This window comes from Chroicocephalus ridibundus, chromosome 2 (genome assembly GCF_963924245.1).
Source record: "Chroicocephalus ridibundus chromosome 2, bChrRid1.1, whole genome shotgun sequence".
Taxonomy (NCBI): Eukaryota; Metazoa; Chordata; class Aves; order Charadriiformes; family Laridae; genus Chroicocephalus; species Chroicocephalus ridibundus.
The window spans coordinates 52745749-52773525 of record NC_086285.1 but is presented as its reverse complement, the minus strand read 5'-3'; the positions used below and the strand labels follow the sequence as shown (position 1 = coordinate 52773525).

General features: G+C 41.5%; 1 protein-coding gene across 4 annotated transcripts in view; it reads right to left on the bottom strand.

Annotated features, from left to right (window-relative positions):
• Window positions 1–704: 704 nt before the first annotated feature.
• ELMO1 (engulfment and cell motility 1) overlaps window positions 705–27777 on the bottom strand; it is a 311581-nt gene continuing 284508 nt past the window's right edge. For 3 of the 4 annotated variants that reach the window (XM_063325494.1, XM_063325495.1, XM_063325496.1), the window contains 5 exons: window positions 23899–24011; window positions 15738–15845; window positions 12004–12086; window positions 6559–6636; window positions 705–2016 (listed from right to left, as the gene is read on the bottom strand). In XM_063325494.1, coding sequence (XP_063181564.1) covers window positions 1816–2016; window positions 6559–6636; window positions 12004–12086; window positions 15738–15845; window positions 23899–24011 — 583 coding nt within the window. In that variant the 3' untranslated portion in view covers window positions 705–1815. The remainder of the gene's footprint in view (window positions 2017–6558; window positions 6637–12003; window positions 12087–15737; window positions 15846–23898; window positions 24012–27777) is intronic. The other variant, XM_063325497.1, reaches the window with a different exon arrangement.

Here is a 27777-nt window from a genome sequence, read left to right as displayed (position 1 = left end):
GTCAGGATGTTTGCCTCAGAGGTGACTGGATGAAGCAAAGGCCACCTCAGCTGACGTGTTCTGCATCCGTCTAAACTGGAACCACCCTCTAGGTTTCTCACTAGCACAAGCTCTAATAAAACCTCTTCACAGTCTTTTTCAGCTGGGTCCGAGTAGGAGAGGAACTCACACAAATAAACATCTGGCTTCAGCCTTTGCGGTGGGAGGGCAAGGGCTGGAGGGTTCCTATAGATCTAGACTTGGCACTTTGGAGTAAGGGACACCGAACTTGGTGAAATACCTAGAAGAACATGAGGAGGGAGGGAATCCATCCTGCAAAGCCCAAACTTCCCCGGTTGCAACCTGCTGCAGCCAGAAACACTCTCAGTGGAGCAAATGGAAATACAGGAAGACGGTTACTCCAGCAAACATGGTAAAGGCAACAGCCTTAAACTGACCATGAGCACATCAGTATGCCGAGATTTCAGATTTCACAAAGGGTCCTTCTCACAAGAAGGCTCATGTACCCATGGCAATGGAGATCTCTGGATGCATCTCATCCTTGTCACCATAAACAAACAAATAAGTAAATTAAATCAGATACAGACAAGGAAGGTACCACCTTTGCCTCTCCTCCTTGTACCAAACACTTCAGAATTGCTAGGAACCACGAAGAATAGAAGACAACTTCAGAAGAAAAACAAAGTTCCAAGAATCATCACAACTCAGATTTTTATTCAACAGTGAAGTTGAAGGGAACTATTATTTTTTCCCTTCAGGGCAAATGTTCCAAATGGAAATTAAGTAAAAATACTGTCCCCCAAAAGTACTCACAATGAAATTAGTTTTCATTAAATATATTTGTTTGGCAAAATAAAATAAAAAAATTAGAACCCGTACAAAAAAAAGATCCCTTGCAAATTCGTAACACTGTAGCAATGACAACAATGTAAACCTGGATGTTTGGCAGTTGTAATTAATTTGTGGACATTACTGTTGAACTTTGGACCAAGAAAATAAAAATCACTTCGAATAGCAACAAGCCAATTCTGGAGGCAACTGAGGCTTAGGGAACGCTATAGGGATGGGACACACTGGTGGCGCCATACACAGTTTGTGCGAGTGATCTGCTAGTGTGGGGCTATTTCAAAGCCGGGAGGAAAAGAAGTGAAAAGCTGTTGCAGCATCGCAGCGTATGGTACAGCAAAAACCTGCAGACTTTCCATTCTGGGAGCCGATCGAGTTGGGTGAATGCCGGTGGCAAGAGTCGAGATGAGAGCGGAAAGAATAATGACGGTGACGAATGGTGCAAGCACTGGGAAGCAGTTAACAATTTTTGTCATCGCATCGGATTCAGTTGTGAGCAGACTCTTGGGAGTGTCTGGGGAAATCTTCTGCTTACAGTAGCTGCTTCTGCTCCCTACCTCCCTCCTCCTTCCAGTTAAAGCCTCTGCCCTGCCAGGTGGGTTTCACAGGCATGCAGTTTGATAACATCGTCCTTTAGTTAAGAATGTCTATTCCAGTATTAAAAATGTAAAAAAAGTCCTCGGGAGGGTGCTTCTTAGTGGCAGTCTTTGCCTTAAGCAAGGCCAATGGCCTGCAATTACAAGTTAATTAAAGCAATGTGGATTTGGATGAGCAATGGGGAAGATGGGAATGGGGAAGGAAGGAAGGGATGCAGGGAACAGGGAGGAATGCAAGTGTTTCTACACCCCTCCCCAAAGCCAAAATCCAAGGTGCACAAGTGGGTTTCTTTTTTTCCTCACACTCTTCTTTTTTTTTAATATCTCTCCAGTTATAATATTTCCAGTTTTGAAGCAAGTTTCAGTGGCAGCCTCAGTTACAGTCATAAACAAAGTCGTAGTTGCTGGGCTCCTTGGGGATAGGTGGGGGAGCGTCTGGGATCTGTATGTTTTCCAAGTCAAGGAGGCGTAGCTTTATCTCCATGCTGAGCAGCGTGTCTAAGTCGTTCCGCGTTAGATCACTCAACATATCCTTCCCAAGGAGGGCGTTCAGCCCATCGGTCCATACACAATACTGCAAGGAAAAAGAGAAAAACTATCATTAATAGACTTTCCATACACAAACCACTTGTCTGGCCTTGTCCTCTACAGTTATTGCTCCCACAGGGACTTAACAAAGAGACCTAAAATGAGGTTGATTCATTTTATTAGCTCGTATCATGAAGAAGGCACGTTCCCCTGAAAATTCCCTAAAAACCCCAACTCCCTAAAAACGGGAAGAAATGACAACATTTAGCTGTTTGACAATTTGCTGCCTCCGTCAAACTCCTTGTTGAATATTCCTCAATGGTTATGGGAGAAAGAACAACTTAGGACATGAGCCTCTAGAGATATCTCCTTCTCCTCCTCTCTTTCTCTTTCCCCAGTACTTACAGAAAAAGCCTGATTATCTTATGTTTAATCAAACTTTTAATTCCAAGACAGCGAAGTTCGGTGAACTGAATCCCACACAAAATCCTTCTCAGCTCTTTGTGTAAAAAATCCAGTACCAACTATCTAGTTTTATCGTGGTTTGCTTTCCTATAGATTAAAGTGCTATCACACAAAGATAGGCTTCACGTACCTATGCCTTCTTTACCACTATTTTACACAAAATAACATATTATGAAAACTAGAGAGTCAATCAATGCTGCGTCCTTCATGAATATCAAATGCCAGGCTATCTGGTGTAATTCTAAATGCCGCAAATGCTGAATTGGCCTGTAAAACCTCTTCCTTACTGTTAGCTTTTTCCTAATGGGAGATGCCACCTTTCCCAACAGCTGACAGGTTGAGATAAACGTGGGCTGAATAACCATTTCAAATAAGCAACAAACCCAAGGGAGACTGGTGATCTGGAGTCAACTTCTATCAAGTCACTTCCATTTATTACTAAAAGCCATTTATTCAACTATGAACAGAAGTACTCAAATGCTATCATCTAAAAATAAAGATTTCAATCATGAACTTGTGTCCTAGTTTGCAGGGGGAAATTAAATCAACCGTAACTGCATTTTTATCTTACAAATACTCATGCTAGATTTCATGCCAAAAAATGGATTTTAAATTTAGCTGACCATTTGCTACATGATACAGCCAAGTTTAAAGATAGCCACGGTTTACTTCATCCTAAAGCAGAAATAAGGATTATTTTTAAGAAAGGGAAGGAAAGCCCCCTCTTGGGGTATGTCTTCATCCAGAAAAAGGGCATATTTTTAAAATAGGATGGTTAACACACTTAAACATCCGAAGTGAAATCCGACCCATTTAAGTCAGTACCAAAACAGTAGCGGGGCTAGGATTCACCCAGGGTGTCCGTAAGCCAAGCTGCAGCTTTAATGTGAGATTAGCTATATGGAAGAGACTTTAGGGTTCAGGCTGTCCTGCTAAGAAGTACTAAATAAACAACTTAGCCTGCCTAGTCTAGGCTGTCAAAGTGTCACAGGAGACTTGTAAAGCATCCAATTTTTGTGAAGCGTACGCAGAACATCAGGAAAAGAAAAAATCTATCCTAGAAATGGAATTATTTTTGAATGGACTATAATTTTTTTATGACCAACTTGCGATCTTTCTTTGGGAAAGTCTTCCCAGAATTCACTCCGAGGAAAGGAACAGAAAGGCAAAAGGCTCTGCTCAGGTTACAGAAGCGCAGAGCATCCGTTCAACAGATGCAGCCCCTGACGTAAATTGTCCATCACCTGCTCAGTGAGAACGGCCAGCGCTTTCTCTGGGGAGGAATCCCAGCGAGCCAGAAAGCAGAACTGCAGTTCTCTCCTCTTCCAGATATAACTCATTCAGGGCCCACAGAAACCAAATTCTGGCCACAATTCAGATGAGTGCAATGGCCTGGAAAAGGGGCTTCCTCTCTAATCTCCATATTGGCAAGTGCATCTAATTAAACTCCTGTACATTTTGAGCAGAGAGAAATCCTAATGAGATGGTGGAAAAACAGAGGCATTCATTCAGAAGCTTTTTTCTTTCTAATACTCAAAACAGACTAAGAGACACTGAAAAATTAATTTACTACAGATTCATTTTCATAAAACTCCAATGAAACCTAATTATAGCCTCCCTCATCAGTTTCTCTGTCAAAAATCAAGGCTAAGATTAATCCACCTTTTTGCTATGTAGTTGAAACCAGCTATTAGTATTTAAATGAAAAACAAATAGGATGGAGTGATCTCTCAGTGCTGAATCCTCTGGCTAGCAGGAAGCTCCAACAGATGGCTCAGAGTATTGCCAAACTTAAGTGTGCAAGAATGAGGTCCAAATCTCAGCGATATCGGTTCAGCAATGAGATTTTATTAAAGAAATACCTTGGGAGTCAAGTCAGCGGAACCAGACAAGCAGAAAGGTTGTGCAGGCTTCATCCATCCAGATGCAGCCCCAAGCAACCTGATCTGAGCTCATCGCTGACCTGCTTTGAGCAGGTGGTCAGACAGGGGATATCCCCAATTACCTTACAACCTGAATCGTCCTAGGATCCTAGGTCAATTTTTGGGTTTTGCATACACTCGGTTCCCACATTCAGACCTCACTCTACAATCATGAGGACCGTAGGTAAGTCTGACCTGAAACTGTCATGTACTAACACCATTCCTGGTGCTTCACGCAAAGCATTCTAAACCTTGAGATGTCACCCACCAAACCTCCCAAGCTGACAACGCTGCTAAGCTAGCACTTCTATTGACAAGAGCCCCGGTTACTTTGAGGAGGAGTCACGGGCTTCATAACATGCTACTTGCCTTTCCTTGTGGGTGCTTCCTCTGAACATTTGCACTTTTTGCTTTAATTTGCTTTAAACAACTCACTCTTCTGTAGGCCACGGAAAAGTACAGAAGTGAGATGCCCTTTTGAAAACATTCACTTGGGGACTGTCAAGTAGCGGCAGAGACTGCTGCCTCTGTCCGTTTTTTTTGGAACATATTAATTTTGTTACAAAGAAGCTGCCCAAGATCAGAAAAGAGAAATAAAGATAATAGGTGTGTTAACACAATCACGAGCAATTGTGTTAGCGCATCTCACAATGCTACGGCCCATCAGCGGGGTGCAGCAGCAGGTTTTGAGCATTTAGACCACTAAAATACACTTATACCTATAGGCTATATTTGAGACGCAAGTGGCTGAAAAATTTGTTGATTTTCATCACCATTTGCTCTTATGAGCTGAAACAGAACTAGAATTCAATTTCTGGAGAATTTATATCAGAAGGCATCTAACACACGTTCAATTCAGAGGATGAAGACAACCATGCTCTGCTTAGACCTACAGCTCTCATGGCACATTATGCCTGGGATCCCATTGCTGCTTTCTCTTAGATCAAAACTGAACAGGACATATTTCTCTGGCATGAACATACTTGAAAATGACACTGAAATATTAATCCCCAGGAAAACCCAAATGAGCATAACTTAATTTCCCCCCCTAAAACGAACACTTATTTGAAGGTTTTAATCCAGAATTACAAATGTTGAAGCTGCGTAACTAAATACACTTCACTTTTAAAGCAATTTCATGCGCTTTAATAACACTACAGTATAATGCAGTTTAATGCAATCTTCTGTGTTTCATCATCTTAACACTGTATCCTGAACTGAGACCAAATGTGATACCACAAAATAAGTGTGCAAATGGAACACCAACTCCTGTTGCTTTAGAAATAAGAAGGAAAAACTTTATTTTTTATTTTTTTTAAATATAATGTGTTCTGCTAAATCTTTACTTGGAAGTTCTTTGAGAGAAACACAAATAATTAGGTAAAATAGTTCTATCACCTCCCAAAAGGCAATGATGTTGTCTATTTCCTTGTGTTTTCAAGTGAGAGAAGGGAGCAGGGAAGGGGCTGTCATTCTGCCTTGGTATTTACACTGTCTTCATACAAGTGAGACCCACTGCAAAACAGTCTCCTGTGGAGATGCAACAGAGAGGACTTTATACGACCACCTGCCGTGAATGGTCTTAAGCAATGTGAAACCAAGAATAAGGGGATATGCTATTCTGCAGAACACAAGTATTTGGCTGAAACAGACCCAGCGATGGTATAACCTCCCCTGATTATGCTGGCATCGTCAAGATGAGCTGAGGATGGCAGTGATTCTTTAAGAGCTTGGCTGTACAAATCATCAGTGTTGAACTGAAGTTCACTAAAGTGAATACACAGCAAAAATCTCCAGTGTCTGAAGTAGAGCAGACCAAGAGAAATGTTTATTACACCAGGAAATGGCGAGCAAGGTCTCTGGAACTGTGATCTGCCTAAGCTCTCTTCTTTGTCTTACTTACGGCTCACATTTCAGTAGGGCTTAGAAATACTCATCTTTAATTTGGACCCCATGTCCTCTATGATGTACAAATATAAATCATGTTCCTTCTCTGGCTCAGGATATGCATGAAAATTGCAGAAGGTCTTTCGCCCGTACTAATCCCTCTGCTTTCAGTTTGTTGTGAGACGTGACACAGATTTCGATGGACCGGTACTCTCTGCCAAGGCGACCATTCTTATGTTCTTGTAAAGCTGTCTGTTGCCATAAAGCAACTAAGAGGGCTTCAAAGGAGTTTCTGTACTCTGAACTTCACTTACCTCATGCTTGTCTGGAGCAATGAAATTCAACTGGCCACTTGAGTCATACAATATAGAGAAAGCAAGCTCTAGCACCTCCTGGAACAATACAAAGAATCAGATATTAGTGCTGCATGAGAGAGAGGAATTCGTACATTCAGGTCCGTCTTTCTTGCCTACCACTTATTCCCCAAAACAAGTGGAAAAATAGGTTATGGTACTCTCCTGCCTGCACAAAGCTGCAGCAGTACCAGACCACTGCAACCGACTGGCACAGCAAGAGTCCCACCACGATGCTTCAGTCAAAACAAACTCACCTTCCCCAGTGCCGACTGTAGCTCGCGCGGTCATGGATTACGTTAGCATTTGACTTTAAATTTCAGCTAGGCAATGGTGAGGACTAAAATCAATATAATGCATAATAGTAGACTTGCAACAAACTCTTCACGAAGACCCACAGTTTTTCCAATTTGTATAGATTAAACTCGCCAAGTTCTGCAAGGTTTGATTCCCTGTGTCAAAAATCTTGCCAGGACAGTTAATCTGCTGGTATGTACTTATGCTCCTTTTACTGATGGAAATCTATTAAATTATTCATTCTCAAGAGATTTCTGTCATTTTGTTTCTACCTGAATCAGAACCAGCAGCCTCAGTCAAACTGAACTATCTATCTGGGTTACTTAAAAGACCCAAACGAATCTTGGGGAAGACAAAAATTATCACCTTTTTTCCCCTCAGCACTGATGCTGGAATTTCAAAGGTGCCAAAGTGAATTTATCAAGCACTTAAAAGTCACCTGGACCTGGGTTCCTACAGGGAAACCCATCCAATTTGAACAAATAATGAACTTCCACTGGCCGGCAGTGAGCATGTAAAGATGTGTTATCATGGTTACTGCACGCATCGCTACAAGCGCCGTTACATGGATTTCACAACCCGTAAAGTAGCTAATATGGATATAACAACTCCGTGGAAAAAAGACCCGGCTACAGAGGAGAGTGCTGACTCGTAACTACTTTGATCTGCATCCTATGCCCTGTTTTTGCCTCTTGGCTTCCTGAACCCCATAATACCGATTGCCTTTGCTGACTCTCAGATGACAACTGTCCCTACACTGACAGCAGCGACAAAAGCACGGCTTCTTAAATTCGCTACACCAAGTTTTAAACTGGAAGAACTGACTGTGAGGACTGCTGCATATGCATTGCTCTAGATTTCTACCCCTGATCTCCTGGGCTGAAACAGACATAAGTCTTTGGATTTCAGTAAGGGTTATTTCGGTTTTGAACTTGTGAGATTAAGAGCAGAGACTGATTCATGAAACTTGCAATCCTTAGGGATACTCTTGGATGATTAGAGATGAGGCTACTCATGGGAAATGCTCTTGGTTTCCTTGAGTTTAGTTATTAGCTTCAACTTGCTGCATTGCCGGGCCACTGGAGACAAGTCTGTGTTAAATCCCCGTGGAAGCTGCAGATACTAATAGCGCTGGTGCTCTCAGCAAACAAATGGCTCACGGCTCACATAGCCATTTTGTGTTTGGGGCATGTCTCTCAGCCACACCTTATTAAGAGTGATGTCCCTCGTTGCAGAAACAAGTTCACCTCTGCCCACGCAAACCTGGCACTATCTCCTCACAGAGTGTTACAAATTACTGACAGAACATGCTAAGTCATGCAACTGAGGTTGTGAAAATAAAATGTAGCACTAAAAAAAAGGGCTTCTACTGTTCCCGAATTTCATGAAGGTCAACAACAATCCCATAGGCCTGGCCCCTGTATAGGCCCTGTATTTGTCCTTTGAGAAATTCCAAGGGATTGAAGTTTTTGTTCATCTCAAAGAAAGGAAAAGGAGAGAAAAACCCTGCCTGAAAGCAGAATATCCCAGGGAGCCATGGGTTTGGTCTTTTCCAGAGAGGCAGAGAATGAGAAAGGGCCACATTTAGGGCACCAAGCTTCCCTTTATGGGGGAAAGCGGGAGTTCGGCAGTCCCAGCTCCACTTCAGCTTTTTTGCTGGCTGCTCCGGAGACTACAGGCTCAGAAATTACAGCTTCCAGTTGCCAGCATCACTGTCATCTCATGCACAGCAAGCTGCCAAGGAAAATGGAAGCCTATGGAGCTGGAGCTGCCAACTGGCCCTCCACACTGATGGTGGTTTCGGTGGTTGAGCTGGCTGACTTCTCAGGCACCCCCACCTGGTTTTGTTACATTCCCATCAATGACAGGTGATTTTGAGGAACTGGCAATTCCTAAAGGAAAACTGGTCACTCTCTAGCAGCCACCTGTGGTTTTCTCCTCCCTTTTCTGTCCTACTTCTCAACCTTTCTCAAAGTCATTTTCCATTCCAGGCTTTTGCACCAGTTCCTCTTTCTCTCGGGTCTTTTTTTCTCTCCCATTCCTTCCAACCTCCTCCTTCCCCTCTTCGTTTTGCTTTCCTCGTCCACCACCTCAACCTGTTGAACTCACTCCTTTGACACTCCTAATGGAGGCCCATGTCAGACCTCTGCCTTTCCCTAGGTGCTCGTCAAAGGTAACAGTGTTGGGACCCACGAGGTGCCTCTTTTTTGAGCTTCAATGAAAACAGGGAACAAGAGATTCTGCACCTGCTGGCTGGACACTTCCCACTCCTTGGCTTCAACTCAGCAGGGAAAGCTGCTGCAGGTGGTACGAGGGGAAGCTTGCTCTCCCATGCCCCGAGCTTCTCTCTCCCGCAATCTCCGCTGGCCTCTCACGTGGGCCAGAGACATTTGAAGAGGCATTTTAGGTGCCAACAGCTGAGCCTCAAAACATCCTCAAACTCAAAACAACCACGTCTTTGCTGAAGGCTGAGACCACAGCCGTGTTAAGTTTGCTCCCCCTGCCCCCTGAGAACTATCTATACAGGCAGTGGCAGGGAACATGTTCAACGAACATGAAATAAAAGAGAAAAAAAGCTGCATTCAACAGGGAAGCGAGCAGAACCATTTTCTGCTGACTAAAAAGGCACCAAGCCTGAAGCCTGCCACATCAGCAAATAGAGCGATCAGAGAACACTTAGAAATACATGGCGATGTTTCTTCCAAATTCTTCTCTCATGCTTTGTTTTGAAGGATGCGAAATCTAATATATTTTTCATTTCCTTGAAATTCATTAATATTACTCGAGAGTCAGAAATGAGGACTTTAAAATTAAACCTAATTTAAAAGACAAGCAAGATGAACAACAATGGATTCAGGTCTGCTTCTATCAAGTCGTTCCAGCTTCATATGCATGCAAATTCCAACTCAGTTTAACTCTTATTTATTTCTAAATGGTCCCGCTGGAAGAATAATGGCCGCGTGCCGGCAAATGAAGAGATGCTGAAGCCTTTGTTATGGACATTCTGCCAATTCCAGCTATGTTCATAGCAGTGGCATTCTGCCATTCAATTTTCTTTTCTGCCAATGAATAAACATTAAGGTGGTCGTTTTATATATATATAAAGAAAGCACAGGATGAAAAGGCCTCTTAAAAAATATATTACCAGTTGTGAAATTTCAGGAAGTAAAAGGTTTCATATACCAAACTCACCCAAATTGCATTCTGTGTCTGGCTTTTTTTTTTTTTTTAAATTTTCATTTCATTGTCCACATTAACGTGGTACTCCACAAACAATGATGTGTTATTCCTATGATGTCAGTTAAGTAGCTGCAATATCGTGCATGACAGTTGGACTGTGATGACAACTAATTTCACAAATTCTGTGATTCTCAGGGGGAAAAACAAGGAATTGAGGAAGGAAAAAAACCCAAACCCAACGCCCCACCACCCCAGAAATAGCAAAAACATCGTCATTACTATTGCCAGGATCACAAATGGAGTGCTCCAGCTCTGGCTGCAGCCATGCTACCTATCAACTCCTAATCTTCACATTCTCAGCCAGCTGTTTTATGCTCGTCCAAAGCAATTTTACCTGAGGAAATGGGGTGATGCTGACAGCTGAGGACAAACTCATCTGCAGCATTGCTATTTAGCATTAAATACTATCTAGACATTACTGCTCCATAAAGATGACACATTTCCATCACTGCCACCCACTGCTTTCCTTCTTCTCATCTTTCCTTTTTGTGTGGACATATGAGTGCTAAGACAGGGAAGCACTAAAAATACTTTATATGCATCATATAAATGCCCCAGCCAAATGCTGTTGATGGTTCAGCTGTAGCATGAGGTAGGAGTTGTATGCAATCTATCGTGTGCATGTGTGTTAGCGCTCTGATTCAGAAAATCAACAGGGAAAAATACTCCCAGTTGGTTTTTTTTTCCAGGCTTGTCCTGACTTTTTAATTTCCAACCATGTAAAGCCAATGCTGAAAGGAGATGATGGTATCCTGATAAACTTAAAGCAACTCATGTGTATGTGAAACAAATGCAAGTAAGTGTCTTTTAGTTTTCTGTGGTTCCTATTAGAACTGTTTTTCCCGGTATTTATTTGAACACTGAAGGCATGAATTCTATTTTTCAAAGTGCCGAAGCAGGAACCCTTAACTTTACTATTTTGTCCATCAAAATATCTTTCCAGTTGGACCCAAAATGTCTCACTTTCAGGTAACTAGAAATTCTGATTCAGATCCTCTGATCTGGTTCCCAAACCTCAGGGTGTGGCTCTAGAACACCATTAGAGTCTCACTCCTTCTCGTAAGGTCAGACAGCACAACCTGATGGAAAACTTATGAACATACCTCATACAATATGGTATGAAGACCATCACTACCAAAGATGTAGAGTTTGCTAGTAACTCAGTTTCTTCTTGCTGCAGTGGCAATTCTTACTAACGAAAACTCTGCAAGATTCTGGCACTGTACAATTTGAGTCCTACTGTCAGTTCACAGCTCTTGATCTAAAAATCTGAAAGGTAGCATAAATCTAATTTAAGCTGACAATTGTCTCCTACACAGTTTTTCCCAAAAGCACTGCTGAACACATCTTTATACGCCTCATTAATTGCCTAGCATTTACCTTACATCCTTTTGTTGGCAGCTGTTTTTCTATCTGACTTGGACCTAAGGTTTTCATCAGCTGGACATTAATTGCAAATTTGGCTTGTGCCAGCGTTCACTGAATGTGAGCTCATCAGAGAAGACAGCTGGAACAAACTAGTTATTTACCAGAGACAATACAGGGGTAGGTACCAACAGGCATTGCTGCTCTGCTCCGCAGCAGCAGTCAAAACTGCTTTGCTTTAGAGGCAGAAGACATCCGCTACTAAAGACTATGCTAGTGTGCTCTGGGCATATCGCAATGCACATCTGCCGTGAAATCTAAGTAAAGGAACGTAGACTGTCCTAATAATTTAACTCAAATGGTGTGAGGTGAAAGCAAAGCGTGTGTGCATACACAGAAAGGTGGCAGGCTGGAATGAAAAATACCTGAATTACTTCAGGGAAGGTCGAGTTGACAGGCTTTGTATTCTACAGGGTGCGTGTTATAACAATTTGAGAACCATACCTTGTTTTGTTTAAGAGCTCCTTTCTCCTTCATGTGAGGGCAGTCTTTCCCAGTCACAACAGCTTTTATATCTGCCACTGGCACTGCATTAAAAAGAAACAAAAGCAAGAACAAGAAAATTAGTTATAACCAAGGTGTGTAAAAGCTAGAGAGTCTAAAAAAGCGGCAAGACTAATGTGTTAAAATTGCCACCTCCTTTGCCATTTCCAGCCTGTCGTAAGAAAGAAAACTGGAAGGAAACAACTAAAATAGGAATCAGTGAGTCTTGACAAAATTTCAGGCACATGGATAAAAATCTGAGGATGCTTTTTCTTGCCTGTTGAGACTACTTTGGGTAAGAGTGTTTCATATAGACGTGTACCTGTGTCTGGACAGTTTTTTTGTGTACTCATGTACGTAGAAAACATACACTGTCTTCTGCCGCACTAATGTAATATGTTTGCCCTGTTGTTGCTCTTTCCTAGGCATCCAGGTAAAGTCTCTGCTGGAGAGAGGATGCTGGGCAAGTTGGACCCTACCTCACTCGATGCTGTTGTGCTTCTGTTAACGCCTGTATGAATTTTTCAAATAGTTTTTTATTTCACTTCCATCAGCAGTTTACTTGCTTTCTGGTACTAACAGGAATAAGGACTACTAAGGCTTATAAAGACTCATTCCAATTGCTTTAAAATGTCAAATGATCAGAAATCATTGTGGGGGGGAAAAAACGTAAGAAAAAAATATTGGAAGCTGCTGCCACTCAGATTCAGTCACTGAGTGAGGTCCCTAAAACATAAAGATAAATTTCTCTGAGTTTCAAGTGGAAGTCAATTTTCCAACAGTAATTACATTATGGAGAATCTATATGCTCCACAATACAATATGGTCAGTGAATGACAGTTTCTACAATCTATAAATAATCCATTATCCTTGTGGCTGCAGAAAAGCATCATATATATAGAACAGCATAATATGATAATCTGTTACTGCCCAGTTCTTTATGAACTCTAATGGAAATACTGGAGAGGAGAAATGCGTTTTCTCTTCTACCAGGTACAGCAACACTATGTATTTTATTACCGATTAGATCAGCACTATGGTCAAATGGGATGGGATATAATAGACATTTCTAAAGGACTTTCTTTGCATGGAAAACTAAAAGAAATGGAAGTTATTTGTCCCTTCCCTACTCAACCTCTCCTGCCTTTAGTCTCAGCATTTCACGCTGTGGCCCTGCTGACTTTTTACGTCTCTGACACTACCTTACATTTTTGTCAAGAAGAGAGATTATTTTTGAGAGAAGACAGCGAGCTATAAGAAACTGAGAAGTAAAGGAGATATCTGACTGCAACAATGGTAGGAAGTTCTTCTTAAGAAGAAAGAGTTCCTGCCATTTGCTGAAGATGCCCAGAAAAACAATTTCTCTGTTTGCGTAAGGCAGGATTTTCTGAAGTTAGACCTCTCAACCAAGAAGGCTTTTTTCCAGGTTTCATACACTCGATCTCTGTGATCTGGAATGCAGTTACTATGGGAGAACACAGGCTGATGTGACATCCTGATCTTTATTTATCTGGAACTTGGCTTATTCCTTGCTTTGGAAAAATCAAAGACTTCAGATGGTATCAGAAGCTGACTACAAGATGCTGGAGGGTGTGAGCACAGATGTGATGTGCTCGCAACAGAAAAAGCCCTGGGAAAGAGGGCAGCTGTTTTCTGTCCCAGCTGGAGCCTGCACAGCTTGTTAACTCTGCCAGCCTGAAGAGAGGGATGACATTCACAGAAGTGAAAAGGTTAAAACCCCCCACATTTATTTTTGGAGGTAGACACTAGTTATTCAGGCTTGGCAAGGAGTACACAAAATGCCCTATGCTGCTTCTCTCACTCCTCCATTTTCTTACCCACCTATTCTCTTCCATCTACTGACCTGCTCCCAAATGCTGTCAACCTGGTCATCATATTCAGACCTCAATAGTTCAAAATTCAACATAAGAGTATCCAAAGAACATCAGAATATTTCTGGAAAATGTCCTGTAAAATTCCTAAGACAGTTGGGCCTGACGCATTTCGAACAATAGTGCCCCTTTATAATCTTGTATCTCGCAATATTCTCAACTCTGTTTAATTAAACTCTAATGTGGGTGGCACTGTGGTGAATCTTTTATCCTTCATAGTCTGAAAACCGGAGATATTGATGAAATAATTACATCTTTCTCAAACTGCATCAGCCAGCAGGTATACACAGGGAACATGTGGGTCTGGCCTGGTGGTTTCTAAAGTAGGAGCCTTCTGTTCCCATAGGATCCTGACATTTCCAAGTAGGTTCAAGAGCCTATGGAAAATGCAAATGCAAGATGAAGCTTGCAGTCAGGGTCAGGGATTTGAGGGTGGAAACGTGCTCAAAGCAAACAAATCTGGGAACTGCTGGTCTCCTAACTGTGCCTGCAGTTCAAGTGCGACCTTCATTCTTCCTCTGTTGTTCTGATGCTACTGTAACATTCAAAGGCTATTCCTCTAAGCCTCGTCCAGAAAAACAGCCTCTTCCAGTGCCAATGCAGCAATGTGAACCCATGTCCTACATTCTGCCAAGACTGCAGTAAGAGAGTGAAACATCCTTGAGGCAATCTGTAAGGCAATGAAAACAAGGGAACGTGACCGTGAACTGCCAGCATTCCAGCATCAGCCAGGCTCTTCCCCTTTCCCTCCCGGACTGCGTCTGGGAGCATTTGGAAATTTTAAAAGGTGCTGCCTGGAGACAGGTTGGGGGAGCAGAAAAGAGAAACAATTCTTTGTTTTTCTAATATACAGGAAAGTTTAAATCACTAATTTTCTCCATTCTCAATTTTCAGGCTGGAAAAAATTCCACCTTCTGAAAAATTACTCCTTCTGCCATTCCACAAAAGAAGTGGAGCTACCAACTGCAACACTTGTACAAGCGTGTCTAATTTGATAATGCCAAGAATGACATTTATTACTAATAGAGGTTCAGAACAAGAACAAAAAGAAATTATTCATTATTCAATGCTTGATTTTTTGAAGTCACTTTCCGGTGACAGAATTGCACTGGTCATTATTTCTGTTACCACAAAAAAAACTTCCCCAGGATTGCAGGTTAAACCTCTACAAATCATGTTGAAGGACAGAGGAGAAATTATCACAAAAGAATGATTTTTCTGAAGGGCTCCAAAATTACTTTTACCCACTAAAAAAAAAATCCCAATGATTCCCCTGCTAAAAGCTGTCAGAGAGGCATGTCCTCTCCAAGCTGGGTACACAGTAATGGCGAGGTCCTCTCAATACCGTTCACAGGAATGTGTCATCTTTAAGTCCACTCTCCACAATAATGAAAAAGACCTCTGCCTGCCACAGATTTCTCCTGCAGCCACTAGGCTGTTTGCAATAGAAGAAACATCTGTCTTCATGGACAGAAAGTGCTTTTGAATATGCCCAAGTATTTTTTATTTGACATCTGCAGTTAAATGAGCAATGAAAATAAACTGTGCTCCTCCCCATGAAAGGCAGGACGTTTCCAAGCTGAATGAAATTATTAACTCATTGGAAAGCTGAGCTCAGGCCTCATACACACTTGCCAAAACCAGGAGAACAGTGTCTGGATGCAGAGGGAAATGTCCTCTGCTCTTTATCTCCATGAACAGAGCTGGTGATAACGTCCTGTGTTAAGAGAAACCTACTACAAGTTATAAAGAGGAACTAGCATAAAAGAAGCAAAAGTAGCACAATCTTTGCGCATGACTTACATTTATCTTGCAAGGAATCATGAGGGACTTCTCCCTGGGGACTTTCTTCCAAGTCTCCATAGTGCAAGACCTTGTGATTAGGTGAAAGTCGACAATACCAAAATTTGTCTGTTAAAATAAATGCATTAAACAAGGTCACTAACATGTTTTCATCAGCATTATCAATAGCAATTATCAATATCAAGCTTACTCAAACACGGAAATACAGGGAATGACTGTGTTTTTTCCTTCAGAAGAAGAAATGTGTGGGGCGTATGGAAAGTAGGGCAGGGACCTTGCTCAGTAATTTTACTTCATTAAATTAAGCTGGCATTACAGCTACCTTTTTTTTTTCTTACTTAGTCAATAGCTCCACAATAAATACTAGCAAGGAACAATTGGCTTAGTTTTACAAGATATTATATACCCTCATGGACAGAAGACTGTCAAAGTAACCATTGCTTTGAGTGGATAACTTTAATGTACCCATAAAAGCTTCATTTTTAGCACCCACTATGTGAAAATTAAACCCTGCCAGCTGTCTTGTGTGGGACACCCAAAAACTGATACATTTGAAATATCCCATACTTTATGAAAATTATGACTCATGTCTTTTTATAGACATGGGAGAACACCCCCATATTTATGGAGGGACTGGACATAATAAACACGCAAAGATTTGAAAAGCAGACGCTACCTCCATTGTCCCGCAGAGAACTCAGTGCTTTGCATGGTCCCAAATCTATGTGTGATCACGCAGTCACACTCCAGTTTGCATTTTAGCCCTTCCTAGGAGATGTATATTTACATCTCCTGCCACCTCCTGCCTCGCAGGATATAATTCTCCTTAACGATATTTGTTAAAATCTGCTCCCACGAAGAACATCACCTTTGCAGAGCGAGGCCACCATGCTGCCTAGCGTGCAAGGGTGGTGTTTGCCAATTCCCTTTCTGAAATGGCAAGAAGGAGGTTACCCTTCCTTGTCAGAGCACTTTCTATTTAATAAATAGATCACATAATGTTAAGCTGTCAAAAACACGATCTTGTTACATCCAAGCTATAAATCTCCAAAAGCTCAGAGCAAGGCTAGATGTTAAATTGCCAGTTGGGGGCCCGGCGGGGTGTGGGGGGTGTGTGTTGCATAGGGTTTCTCTGGCTCTGTGCTTCTCTCATTGCTGGCGGCGCTGATGCTGTGCCAAGCAGCAGCCTAAAGGACAATTTAGGGGAAATGTTAGCATTGACACAGCCCCGCGGTGCTGCAACCGCTGGGAGCGAATGGAGCCACGGTTCGGATAAAACATCAGAGGAGCCGTAGAACCACCAGAGCCAGCATATGTGAGCTCCTCTGGGGTGCTGGCAAAGCAAGGGCTTCTTGGCTCTGTTAGTAAAACGTTGGCTTCATAAGACCCAACTTCTTTCTAAAGGACGCTCTCCAGTCCCTCAGCCAGCTGTTTAAAATGCAATGCAATAAAACACAGATAAAGTCAATTCGGCTTTGAATGGCAAAAGTGGGCTTCCACATGCCCTTCTAAATTTCTTTGTCATGGTGGGTAAAAATGTTTGCAGGGAGAAAACCCCCACACTTCAAGCCACTTTCTAAGCATGCAGCCCCTTCTACCGAAAGGTTTCAAAAGACCTTGCAAACCGCTAGCAAAGGCTCAAAAATGGCAATGGACAAGATTCTGATTATCTACTTCACAGGCACGATTCTGAAAGATTTATGGTAGAGAGCCTGAGATTATGATTTTGCAATACATACAGAAAGAGCTGCTGAAATACAAGCATCCCTGGACTGTAAGCAGTACACGCAATGTTGCATAGCATGGGGTCAAGAGGAAAAGCCCATTTGCAAAGCTTTTGTAGGGATTTAAAACTAGAGCAAGCAGGAGCCCTCATTCAGTAGGCTCTCATCTGAAGAGCGCACGCACAATCAACTCATTGGACAGTTTGTGTGTCTCAGAAGGATGCCTGTGAAACTTTCCTAGATTCATGCCTTTGACAAGGAACTCTACCAGAACCATATCAAAACCTGATGCTTAAAAAATACAGCCCCTTGAATCTGATGGTAGTCCATCGTGCCCCCCTTGCCTACCTAAAGAAAAGCTTCTAATAACCGTAGCAGGAGGCTTTCATGTCTAGCTTAAACTGCAGCCTCATTGTGTATTAGGTTGTACAAAGGAATATACCTTTCCAACTCTAAACAATTATTAAAACAATATTTTTTTCTTCACTAAAGCCAACATGGTCTCACTACCTTCTCAATGACCTGGCCTGGAAGATGGTGCAAATGAAAAAAAAACCACCATGAATTAATTCTTTTCAATTTAGCACAAATGGGGCTGGTGTTGTTAGCAAGGGTTTGAAAAAGTTTGGCTCTTTAACCTCCTAGGGGTTATAGTGCATTGGTAACCTGGTCCTGTTTCAATGCCCTGCTCCTATAATAAAAGAGGGAAAAACCCCCTTAGTGAAAATGCCTTTACTTTGTTTTTAGGAAGGATGGATTTTATAGGAAGAAACCTTAGCTCTTAAGGCCTTTTACAGCAATTCCCCATAACCCAAGGTTAATTAAAGAACTAATAGCCATAGACTGTAACTTGAAGCATGTCCAACGTGATTCTCCTGTGGGCTCACTAATGAACACCATCGCACCACAGCTTTACCGTCAAGAGGGAAACCCTTAAACGAAACCTACAAATGGAACTAATAAGGTTTCCTCAGCCACAGCCACTAAACGACTGCACCGGCCAGGCTAAGGAGGGTGATCAGCACATCAGTGATGGGAAGTAACCCTTGCTTCTACAACCACCTCACCAGGTGGGGTGGGTTTTTTTCAGCTGTACATGATGTTACAAACAGTTTATCAGACAATATCCCACTTAGGTGAGATCCCAGTGCCTTGGAGGGGAACAGATTTACATCGGATGCATGTTATTTTACTGTAGTGCAGGTGCTGAACACAATTTTTCTGGTGAAGTGGTGTATAAAATAATGCTGCAGTCAAAAATTACACAAAATTGCTTCCACTGACAAAAAGGGTGAAGAAACCTTAATTACAGAACAGCATGTGGGAAGTGGCCAGCATTTACTTTCAGCTCTAAATTAATAAAATATATTAAAAAAAGACAAAGAGAAAGCTCTTTTCTACCGTGATTAGAAAGCAGTGTTTACAAAACAAAGGAAAAACTATTTTCCAAACCCTCCAAAGCTCTTAAACACAAGTCTGCAGAGCTGAAGTGACACAAGAGGCTTTAAAGACGGGACAGGCATTTCTCAGCAGACCCTGTACTGCACATCTGGCAGATCCGTGTGTACGCGCACAGCTGGAGGAGCAACTGCCTGGTCAGGACGGAGCAGAGTTTGTTTTGGTTTTAAGCCCAGTCTTACTAATTTGCCTCAAAGCCTCAGTCCCTGCTATAAGCTACAACTCTTATTTTGTGGCTAGTGTTATTACACCCGCCTTTGTAAAACTCCTCAGAGCAAGCAGCTGTAGGGAGGGCAGCTGCTAACCACAGAGTGTTTAGAGACGATGTGGGCTTGTGATTGCATTGCAGTTTTCAGACACTACATCATTTAAACTTTCTGGTGAGTCCTTATGTCTTTTAGCTCACTGACCACTGATGCAATCAAATTAAGGTTCTAGAGAATCTTCTTTGGGAAACCGAATTAATCATTCCGGTTTTTAACCTGAAAAGGTTTCATACAAATTGTTCTGATTTTCAGATAATTGCTAGAGCAGCCAGTGGGTTAAATATATCGCAGCACATTGTTGAAGATTACAGATAAAGTTAAAAAAAAAAAAAATCCCAAATAACAAAATCAGCCACAATTTGGCTAGAAGAGTAATATTCAAAACTGTGCCCAAATAGTAGGGCACAGAACATTTTGCTGATGGGCTATGGAGTGCTTGGCCATTCACATAGTGTGTTCTCAAGTGCATTAATGGCCAATGACTCATATGCCCTTAACAATGCCAGCCCAGGTAAAGTGTGTGCTGTGGTTAGTACAGAAGTGCTCCATAGTTAGAATCTGGGGAGAAAATAGCTCAGATATGCACAAATAAAAGTCTAACAGTATTTATTTTATCCCAAGATATGTTACAGATTACTACAGAAGTTTTTTGTTCAAAGAAAACCTTCCTCAGATTTATCAACAGGAACACACTTTAAAATCCACCAGCAAAAACACAGGTATTTGTGTAGATTTCAGATAGATGTGCATGGACTTAGCCTTTTTCTTTCATTGTGCTGTCTTTCTCTAATACAATCCTAGTGACGCATTTTCACTCTAACTGGTCTTAACTGCTTAGATGAAAGCCAGCAACCCCTGCCAATGACTGGCGAATAACTGACCTGTGGCAATGCTGGAGGCAGATTTGGTTAACAGGTTCCTCTCAGCAAGTCACGAACTCACAGATCATTTTTTATGGGACTACGGAGGGTGGGATGGAGCAGCAGTACCAAAGAGGATTGTCAGAAAAAAGACAAAGTGTGTGTTCTTGTTCAGAGGCGTGAGTTACTTACCCTAGCAAGAGATGGAAAACCTGTCTTCACTTGTATTTTTTGTTTTAATTTAAGCTTTCTCTTTTTAGGTTACTTCCATGGTGCCTTGTGTTTTTAATTTAATGGTGTGTATCACCCGGCTTCCCTTCCCTTCCAAAAGCTACTGTTCAGGAAACCTCATCTTTGGCTGCAAAAACACTTCAATAACATGCAATTTCTCTATAATCTTTATAAAGCTAAAAGGGGAATTTATTTCCAAGAGAGCACCGAGAAAAATAAACTACAAGTGTACTGGATGACAGCATCAGAAGTATCTATTATCCTCAATAAAACACCTTTATCTGCTACTTAGCTCTACTGGAAATAATAACTTTTGGGGCTATAAAGTGCTTTGCAGGCTTTCGCTTTAGTCTTCTTCCCTTTCTTTTAGGAATTAACTAAGGAAGGAGAAGGCTGAAGAGGTCTATCTGTCAGTTGATGTCCACTGTCAAGGAACAAAGTGGGGATTTGCAGAGCTTCATGGTCTGCTGTTGAACAATGACCAGAAGGGCAAGCTAGATTTTGCTGTTTCATTTCCAACTGATTAAGAATGTTTAGTGAAAACAGGAGTTAGTGCTGCAGTTCTCCTATGAAACCTTGCAAAGGAAAGGCCACGTATTCTTTGAAAGTGCTAAGGAACCTGCTGGGACAACAACGATATTTCTGAATTTGAGCTACAGAGAGATCCTGCTGATACGATAATCCTGTGCTGAAATACAAAAGACAGAGATCTGACTACAGATACCTCACAGCTTAACCTTCAGCATCCCCCAAGTGTTGGATGGCAGGCTTTCCAATGCCAAGTATAAATGAAAGTGTTTCACCTCTTCTCAAAAGGCCATAAGAGGCTGTAAACTCCCTGCTCATTTTTTTGTAAGTCAATTTTTTCAACTTCTTGTGACTAACCATGTGTGTCCTACCACATGTTCAAACAACAGTCTTAACAGAAGTTTGCTTGGGAGTCTTTATCATGGCATAATGCCTGTTAATTATTTTTTAAATGGGCAATTTAATCCTGTGTAGGGCATGTTCAGGTTCTTCCTGTACAATCTGTAGATTTGCGACATTTATTCCAAGATTGTCTCAAGGGAAAAAAAAGAATCATAGGAGAGGTAGCAGAAGCGGTATAAATACTAAAGTAAACCACCTACCTGATCTTACTACTCTTACAAGTAGGTTGACACATAACAGGCAAATTGTGATGCCTCACAGCATTCCCCATTTCTGTTTCAGCTCCATATAAACCTGGATGGACCATAGCCCTTTGAGGGCCTTGGTAATACTCCATGAAAAGTGAGTTCAATTGGAGCAGTGGGCAGGTGATGGGGCTCCTGAACCCCCAGGTAGCACAGGGTACATGTACACAGAGGTGGTTTGGGGAATAGGAGATGGAGAGGTGGGGGAAGGCTAGCAGAAGACACGCTCAGGAATTTGGGACTTGTGCTATTTCGATCAGGACATTCAGAGGAATTGTCTGAAAGCTTGACTGTCCCAATGTTTAGCATCACTAGCTAAACCTCTGGTCCTCCATTCACTTCACCTCCTAGTTCTTGACATCATGACATCTTGACATCATGACAGCAAGCTCTGGTCGTACAGCTTGCTCTGCTTAGGGTACAGGAGACCCTGAAGGATAAAGACTGATTTCAAGCTGCTTCTGCTTTGTGCCAGCTGCCACTATTTGCTATTTGGACTGTGCCAGGCACTGTATATACCTAAAAAAGGATCCCAATGGAATGGCTTATATGTCAAACATGTTTGTATTTGCAAACCATACTTGCTGCTTCATTAGATTGCACAGTGTTAGATCTGACTGAGTTTAGTCCTGGTGGCCTCAAGAATCATCATCTCCTGTAACAGTTGTGTCTTCTCCCTCCCTCCCAGGGGGACAATTTACACTTCTGTTTCAGGGAATACAGGGAGTCTAACATAAAGCACACGCAACTCTCAAGGGCATGTGGAAACATGCCCTCCTTAATGGGCTTGTATCTGACAAAACCCAGTATATTTCAGAGAAGATCAATTTCTTTGAGGCATGGTCATGTGTTTTATTTGTTTCCAAAGGATCGTGAACTTTTTTGACCTTGTATAAATATGACATCAAAGCAATTAATCTGGTGGCCTACACAATTCCCTTCATGATACATGATACATAGCCACCTTCTCAACCATGGACCAGAAGATTATGTTGATTTTTTTTTTTTTTAAATATCTTTTTTTAACTTCAGTTCCACTCATATAAATTGAACGAATTTATACTCCTTAAGGCTTCTGCTCCTATAAATCATGAACTAACAACAGTTTAAGAAAAAATAAACAGTCTGTGTTCCTCTTGGAAATCTGCCAAAAGAAGAAGGGTTTGCCGCAAGCCCTGCTCCTTCCCTAGAATTTCAGTCATTTGGATTAAGGCTCTGAGAGGAATAAAATAAACGACCCGCACGACTGATAGCCAAACCAAACTATGTATTACTTTAGCTACTTTCACTCTGTGAATAAGCTGCTGAAGGGAAAACACGTATCATGCCTCCCTAGGAAATCTGTATAGAAAGTCGCAGTGGAATATTAATGCTCTTTCCCTAAGCTATGCAGTGGGCTTCATAGGTGTTTGTAGGCTTGACATAGGGGACATAAAGCTGCATCAAAAGTTTTCTGCTACTCAACCCTTTCACAAAGGCTTTGAAATTTTCCAAAATAACTTCCCTACATCAAGGAAAATTTCCTCCTTGTTTCTAAGGAAGGAGGCATTTCAGGGATACTTCTCTCTGTGAAGAAAGTAGTTTTCCCCAATTGATCTGAGGGTATCTTTGTCAGTTCTTACTCTCAGCTTTTGTAACTTTCTAGTTTGTATTTACAGTGGAAAACAAATGGCAATCTGAATCCTCACAATATGAGGGTTTTTAGGGGAAATTTTTGGATACAGCTTCTAATTAATCTGCTGAATTTACACTATGTCCCGTTATTTTGTCTGGAGAAAGAAGTGTGCCTCTGAGGGAGGAAAAAAAAAACATAGAGAGTTTAACTGTATAAAATGAGCTGTAAATCTAGCATTGAGCAATGACTCATAGGATTGGGAAAATAATCTTCTCATGTCAATCAAGTATTCATCTGAAGGCACACAAATTACTGATCTAAGTGCTTTTTAAAAGTATATTTAAACACCATAATATATTTAATGTATATGGTAATATAAGACAGAAACCAAGGACAGGGAGTACTAGAGGGAGGGGTGCAGAATGAGCTCATCACATGGTGGTCCAAATCTGAGAGATTCAAATTCTGGCCACACCAAGTTTCGCGTGCTATTCCTGCAGAGGCAGAGGTTTTGTTTTGAGATGAACAAGAAGCCTGGACATCCAGGCAGAAATCAAAATACTCAGTTCAGAGTGCAAGATTGCTGCTTGAGATTTTTGGCAAATGCTGGACTTGTTCCAGACGATCTGTGTGATGAAGCCAAAACCAGTTCCAGGGAACTACAGGAAATCCTACAACAACTGTAACTAGGAGATGCTTTCAGATGCCCCCTGGTAAAAGCAGTCAAGACAGCACTATAACCAAGGATCTTGCCAGTAAAAGTGGTATTCCTCATCTCAACTTTTAGACAAAAGTGACAATAAAAAGCCAGACTAAGCAGTCTGAGCTGTACCTTGCCGACGCCGACTGTTGAGTTTCCTAAAGCAGGTGCCCTCCACAAGTCGATTGAGACGTTGCTGCTTGATCAGTTCTAAGATCTCAGGCTGAATCTTCTCTTTTAGTTCCCTTGGGAAGAGAGAAAGTAGGCACTTGTCAAATTCAATCAAAGACCATCCTCTTTCCTCTGAGACAGAGTCTCACAAGACATTTCTGCAAGGAGTTTGAAGGGGACAACAGTCACAGGCAGGCCCAGGTCAGAATCTAGCCTGCTCCAGAAAAAAAAAACCTTTTACTTGTAATAAAGAATGGGAGTCAGGATATCTCTGTGGTAGACATCTCCCTGCTACAACATCAGTGTATGACTCAGGCAAATCACTTATTTGTTTCTTAATTTATTCATCTAAAAATAACACTTGCTATAATGCATCAACAAGGTTCTTCTGAGGCAAATAATGCTCTTTCATCGTAAGAGCACTGTGAAGCTTATTTGAGGGACTGTCACCTTTTCTTGCATGATCTTCTGCTGGTATAATTTACTAGCACTATTATTTAGGACAATACAAGAAGGCTAAAACGCATTTTGAAATGATGATGAAAACCAGCAAGTAATGCCAATGAGCTACAATAATGACAAGCGCTATGTGCTTGTTCTTAATTCCATGCCATTCAATTAATTCATTATTACCAGAATTTTGTGGAAGACTAACCCATGACTAGGGATTGCTCAAGGATCAAACTTTACCTTTGCCCAGGAGTGCAGAAACCCACAGTGCATTTCGAAATAATATTCCGTAACCTTCAGAAAATCCATTCTCTACATCCTACTTTGATAAGGGTTCGACATGTCAAGAACTAGGCAGAAAACGTATGCACATAATATTTAAAGTTTGATTTCAACCACCATCACATGGATTCACAGATGGCTGAATTCATCAGTTATATCCTCACTTAGATTCATTAAGAATACATAAAAGACAGGTTTAAACATCAACTCGACAGCAAGCCTAGTAAGATTAAAAAATAACTGAATGTGTAGAGGATTTATAAAATATGAAGTGTGTCAGAACCACGATTTTGCATTGCTGTGCAAATTAGGTAATACCAAATATCATTCTGTCTGGCAGTATGTTCCAGCAATCGTCATCAAAAGGAAGCAAAGCAGTGGCATCCCATAGAGACAACAAAAATTTCTCTCTTCCTTAAAACTTAGGGAGCCCGGTCTCTGCTGATTTCCACGTTCATTTGCATCCAATACCTTTGATCTGTCAGACCCCTGCTGAAACCACTTCAACTCCCCTGTTAGAAAAATCAGGCCTTTAAACACAAATGCCATCTTTCCCTCAGGTATTAACAAAATGGTTGGAGTTCTTGATGCGTAACCCATTGCATATTTACAAGCTGCGAACATCTAGCTGGTCAAAAATCGAGGAAGCATTGCAACTATAGAAACAGTCCACCTTTTGGGAATGTATTATTAGCCCTTTAGGATAATTTTCAAGCGCTGTTCTTTTCTCATTGGGAACTAAGATATGAATATGCTGAATGGTCAAACACTGTGATTAAAAGAATTTTGTGCTTGAATAAATGTCTTGCCTTTACTGAGCAAATGAGCTTCCCCACTCCTCAGGTAAGAGCTGGGAGCAGGGGCTGAGAGGAACAGTGTTATAACACAGCGTGGATTACTCAGCAGTCCAGGCTGCAGACTAAATCTCCAGCTGGTTTGGTCTCAAACATTCAAGGACTGGTATAGTTTGATATTTAGGTAGTTTAATTTGGAAATTGGATGGTTATCATTAAATAGGTGTTAAAGATATCATAACATCATAGTTGTAAGATACTACCAAAAAACTAAAAACAAATGGGTCACCCAGCTCATTAACATCTGTCTGTTGGCTCATAGCATTCCCCCTTCTGTCCTCTAAAGCCCCATCTGCCCTTCATGAACCAGAGGAAGAGAAAGATTTTTAACCAATCCAAAAATAAAGAGGTAATCCTCTCTGGAGTATTTCACTGTCTAAGGCAGACTTTCCATAGGAGGAAGCGCGGTAGAAAAGAAAGGACACCTTCCACCTCTTTGCTGATGTGCTGGAGTCCCTCTACACATGTGCATACATTTTCTCTCACAACCATGACGCTGAGAGGCAGTACTCTCTTCTGTTTTACAGCCCCCATAATTGTACACACAGAAGTTGTGGAGACAACTCATTACTCCACAGAGAAACAGCCTTCAGTGACTCTGGACTTAAGTGACACCCCATAAGTCCATCCATCCCTTGCCACGGTTACCTGCACTTACTGTCCTCAGCAGCTCATGCCAACACACGGTTACTCTGATTTGTATGGTTTTCAGCTATTTTTCAGATACCATGACTCCAGATATATTTTTTGCAAGGTGATCCTGCAACTTAGTGCTCCTCACCATTAAGGCTTCTGTTCCACCACTTCAAGGTGACAGAAATGGGGCAGAACAATCAAACCACGGCACACGGTCAAACAAAAGACGTACTTCTTTGAATCTTTGTATTTCCTTCAGAAAGGCATCTGAAGGCAAGGTAGTTCAGTTCCTCGGGGCCAGTGTCTAAAGACAGGAGGGTTAGGAAAAAGATCTCTGTACAAGAAATAGGTTCTCCTGCCTAATTTTAAAATCAAATGGGATCAGTGAGCTAAAGGAAGATCATAAATGCAAATATTATTTGTGAAAATTTTATTTATTGTCTTTCAGATGACATCGGATTAGCAGTTTGTACCTTGTGAAGAGAGAGAACAAACTGGGAAAGTCTGGAGAGACAGTGGCTTTAAAAATTGCTATCAGTTTCCCACTGTGCTCCTGTCATGTAAGAACGGCAAAAGTTAGTGGGCTGGGAAGACAGAAGGGTTGAGGGAACCGCACAGTAATATATATGATCACTACTTTTCTGATCTCACTGGTCTCGGCACTATAGGCAATACTGACATCAGTTACTTGCTTTTAAAATAACAGACCTGAATTGCTGGCAAGCCTGAAAATCATTAGAAATTAGTTTTAAATGATTCAAACGATACTAGGTCTTCTTCAGCACCAGTTATATCTGTCCCCAGCTTTTACCTTTCCAGCTTATAGTTAAGACTCTTTCTTGTTAGCTGTTTTCCTTCCAGGATGGGGCACATTACAGACATTTAAATCATGAAAACACAACAGAAGAGTAATCCCAGAACTGCTTTCATGTGTTTTCTCCTTTTTATCTTTCTGGCTTGTAGCTATGCCCTCTCCTAATCACTTCATGCATTCAGAGCAGGCATTAGTGACTCTTTCTAACATTGCAGAGAAATCTGTAAGATAGAAAGCTGGAAAGCATCCAGATCCCTCCCTCTGTCTCCCTGTATGCTGCTGATGTCCACACAGATGTTATTTAGCAATGGCTCCCTGGCTGATATTAACTCTCCTTTAACCAGCAAGCCTCCACTTGGACATCAGAACTTGAACCAGTATTAACTCACCTCTGTTGCCATTTAACATGTCAGGGAGGTCTCTGGTCCTCTACAGGCCCACAGGATTTCTAGACACCTTCTTTCACAGCCATTCAAAACAAACCAGTGATGCTTTATCATTTTGTTGTGGGATGGCAGTTTGGATGATCAATAATGATCCCAGAATCTTGAATAGATTCTGTTCTGACAGACTTTTTATTTTCCCTAATCAAAACTAGAAATTGAAAAAACTTCATCTCATATGATACAACAATGCTCATTTAAAAGAAACAACTCACCCTTGCAGAACAAGGTGGTTGTAGTTACGAGGATCTAAGGCAACACTTTCCAGCTGACATTCAAAACCAACTTAACTGAAGCTTCTCTCATCCAGCAGCTTGAAATCTTAAAACTTCAGTGCTTCATACAATGAACAGCAGAAGAA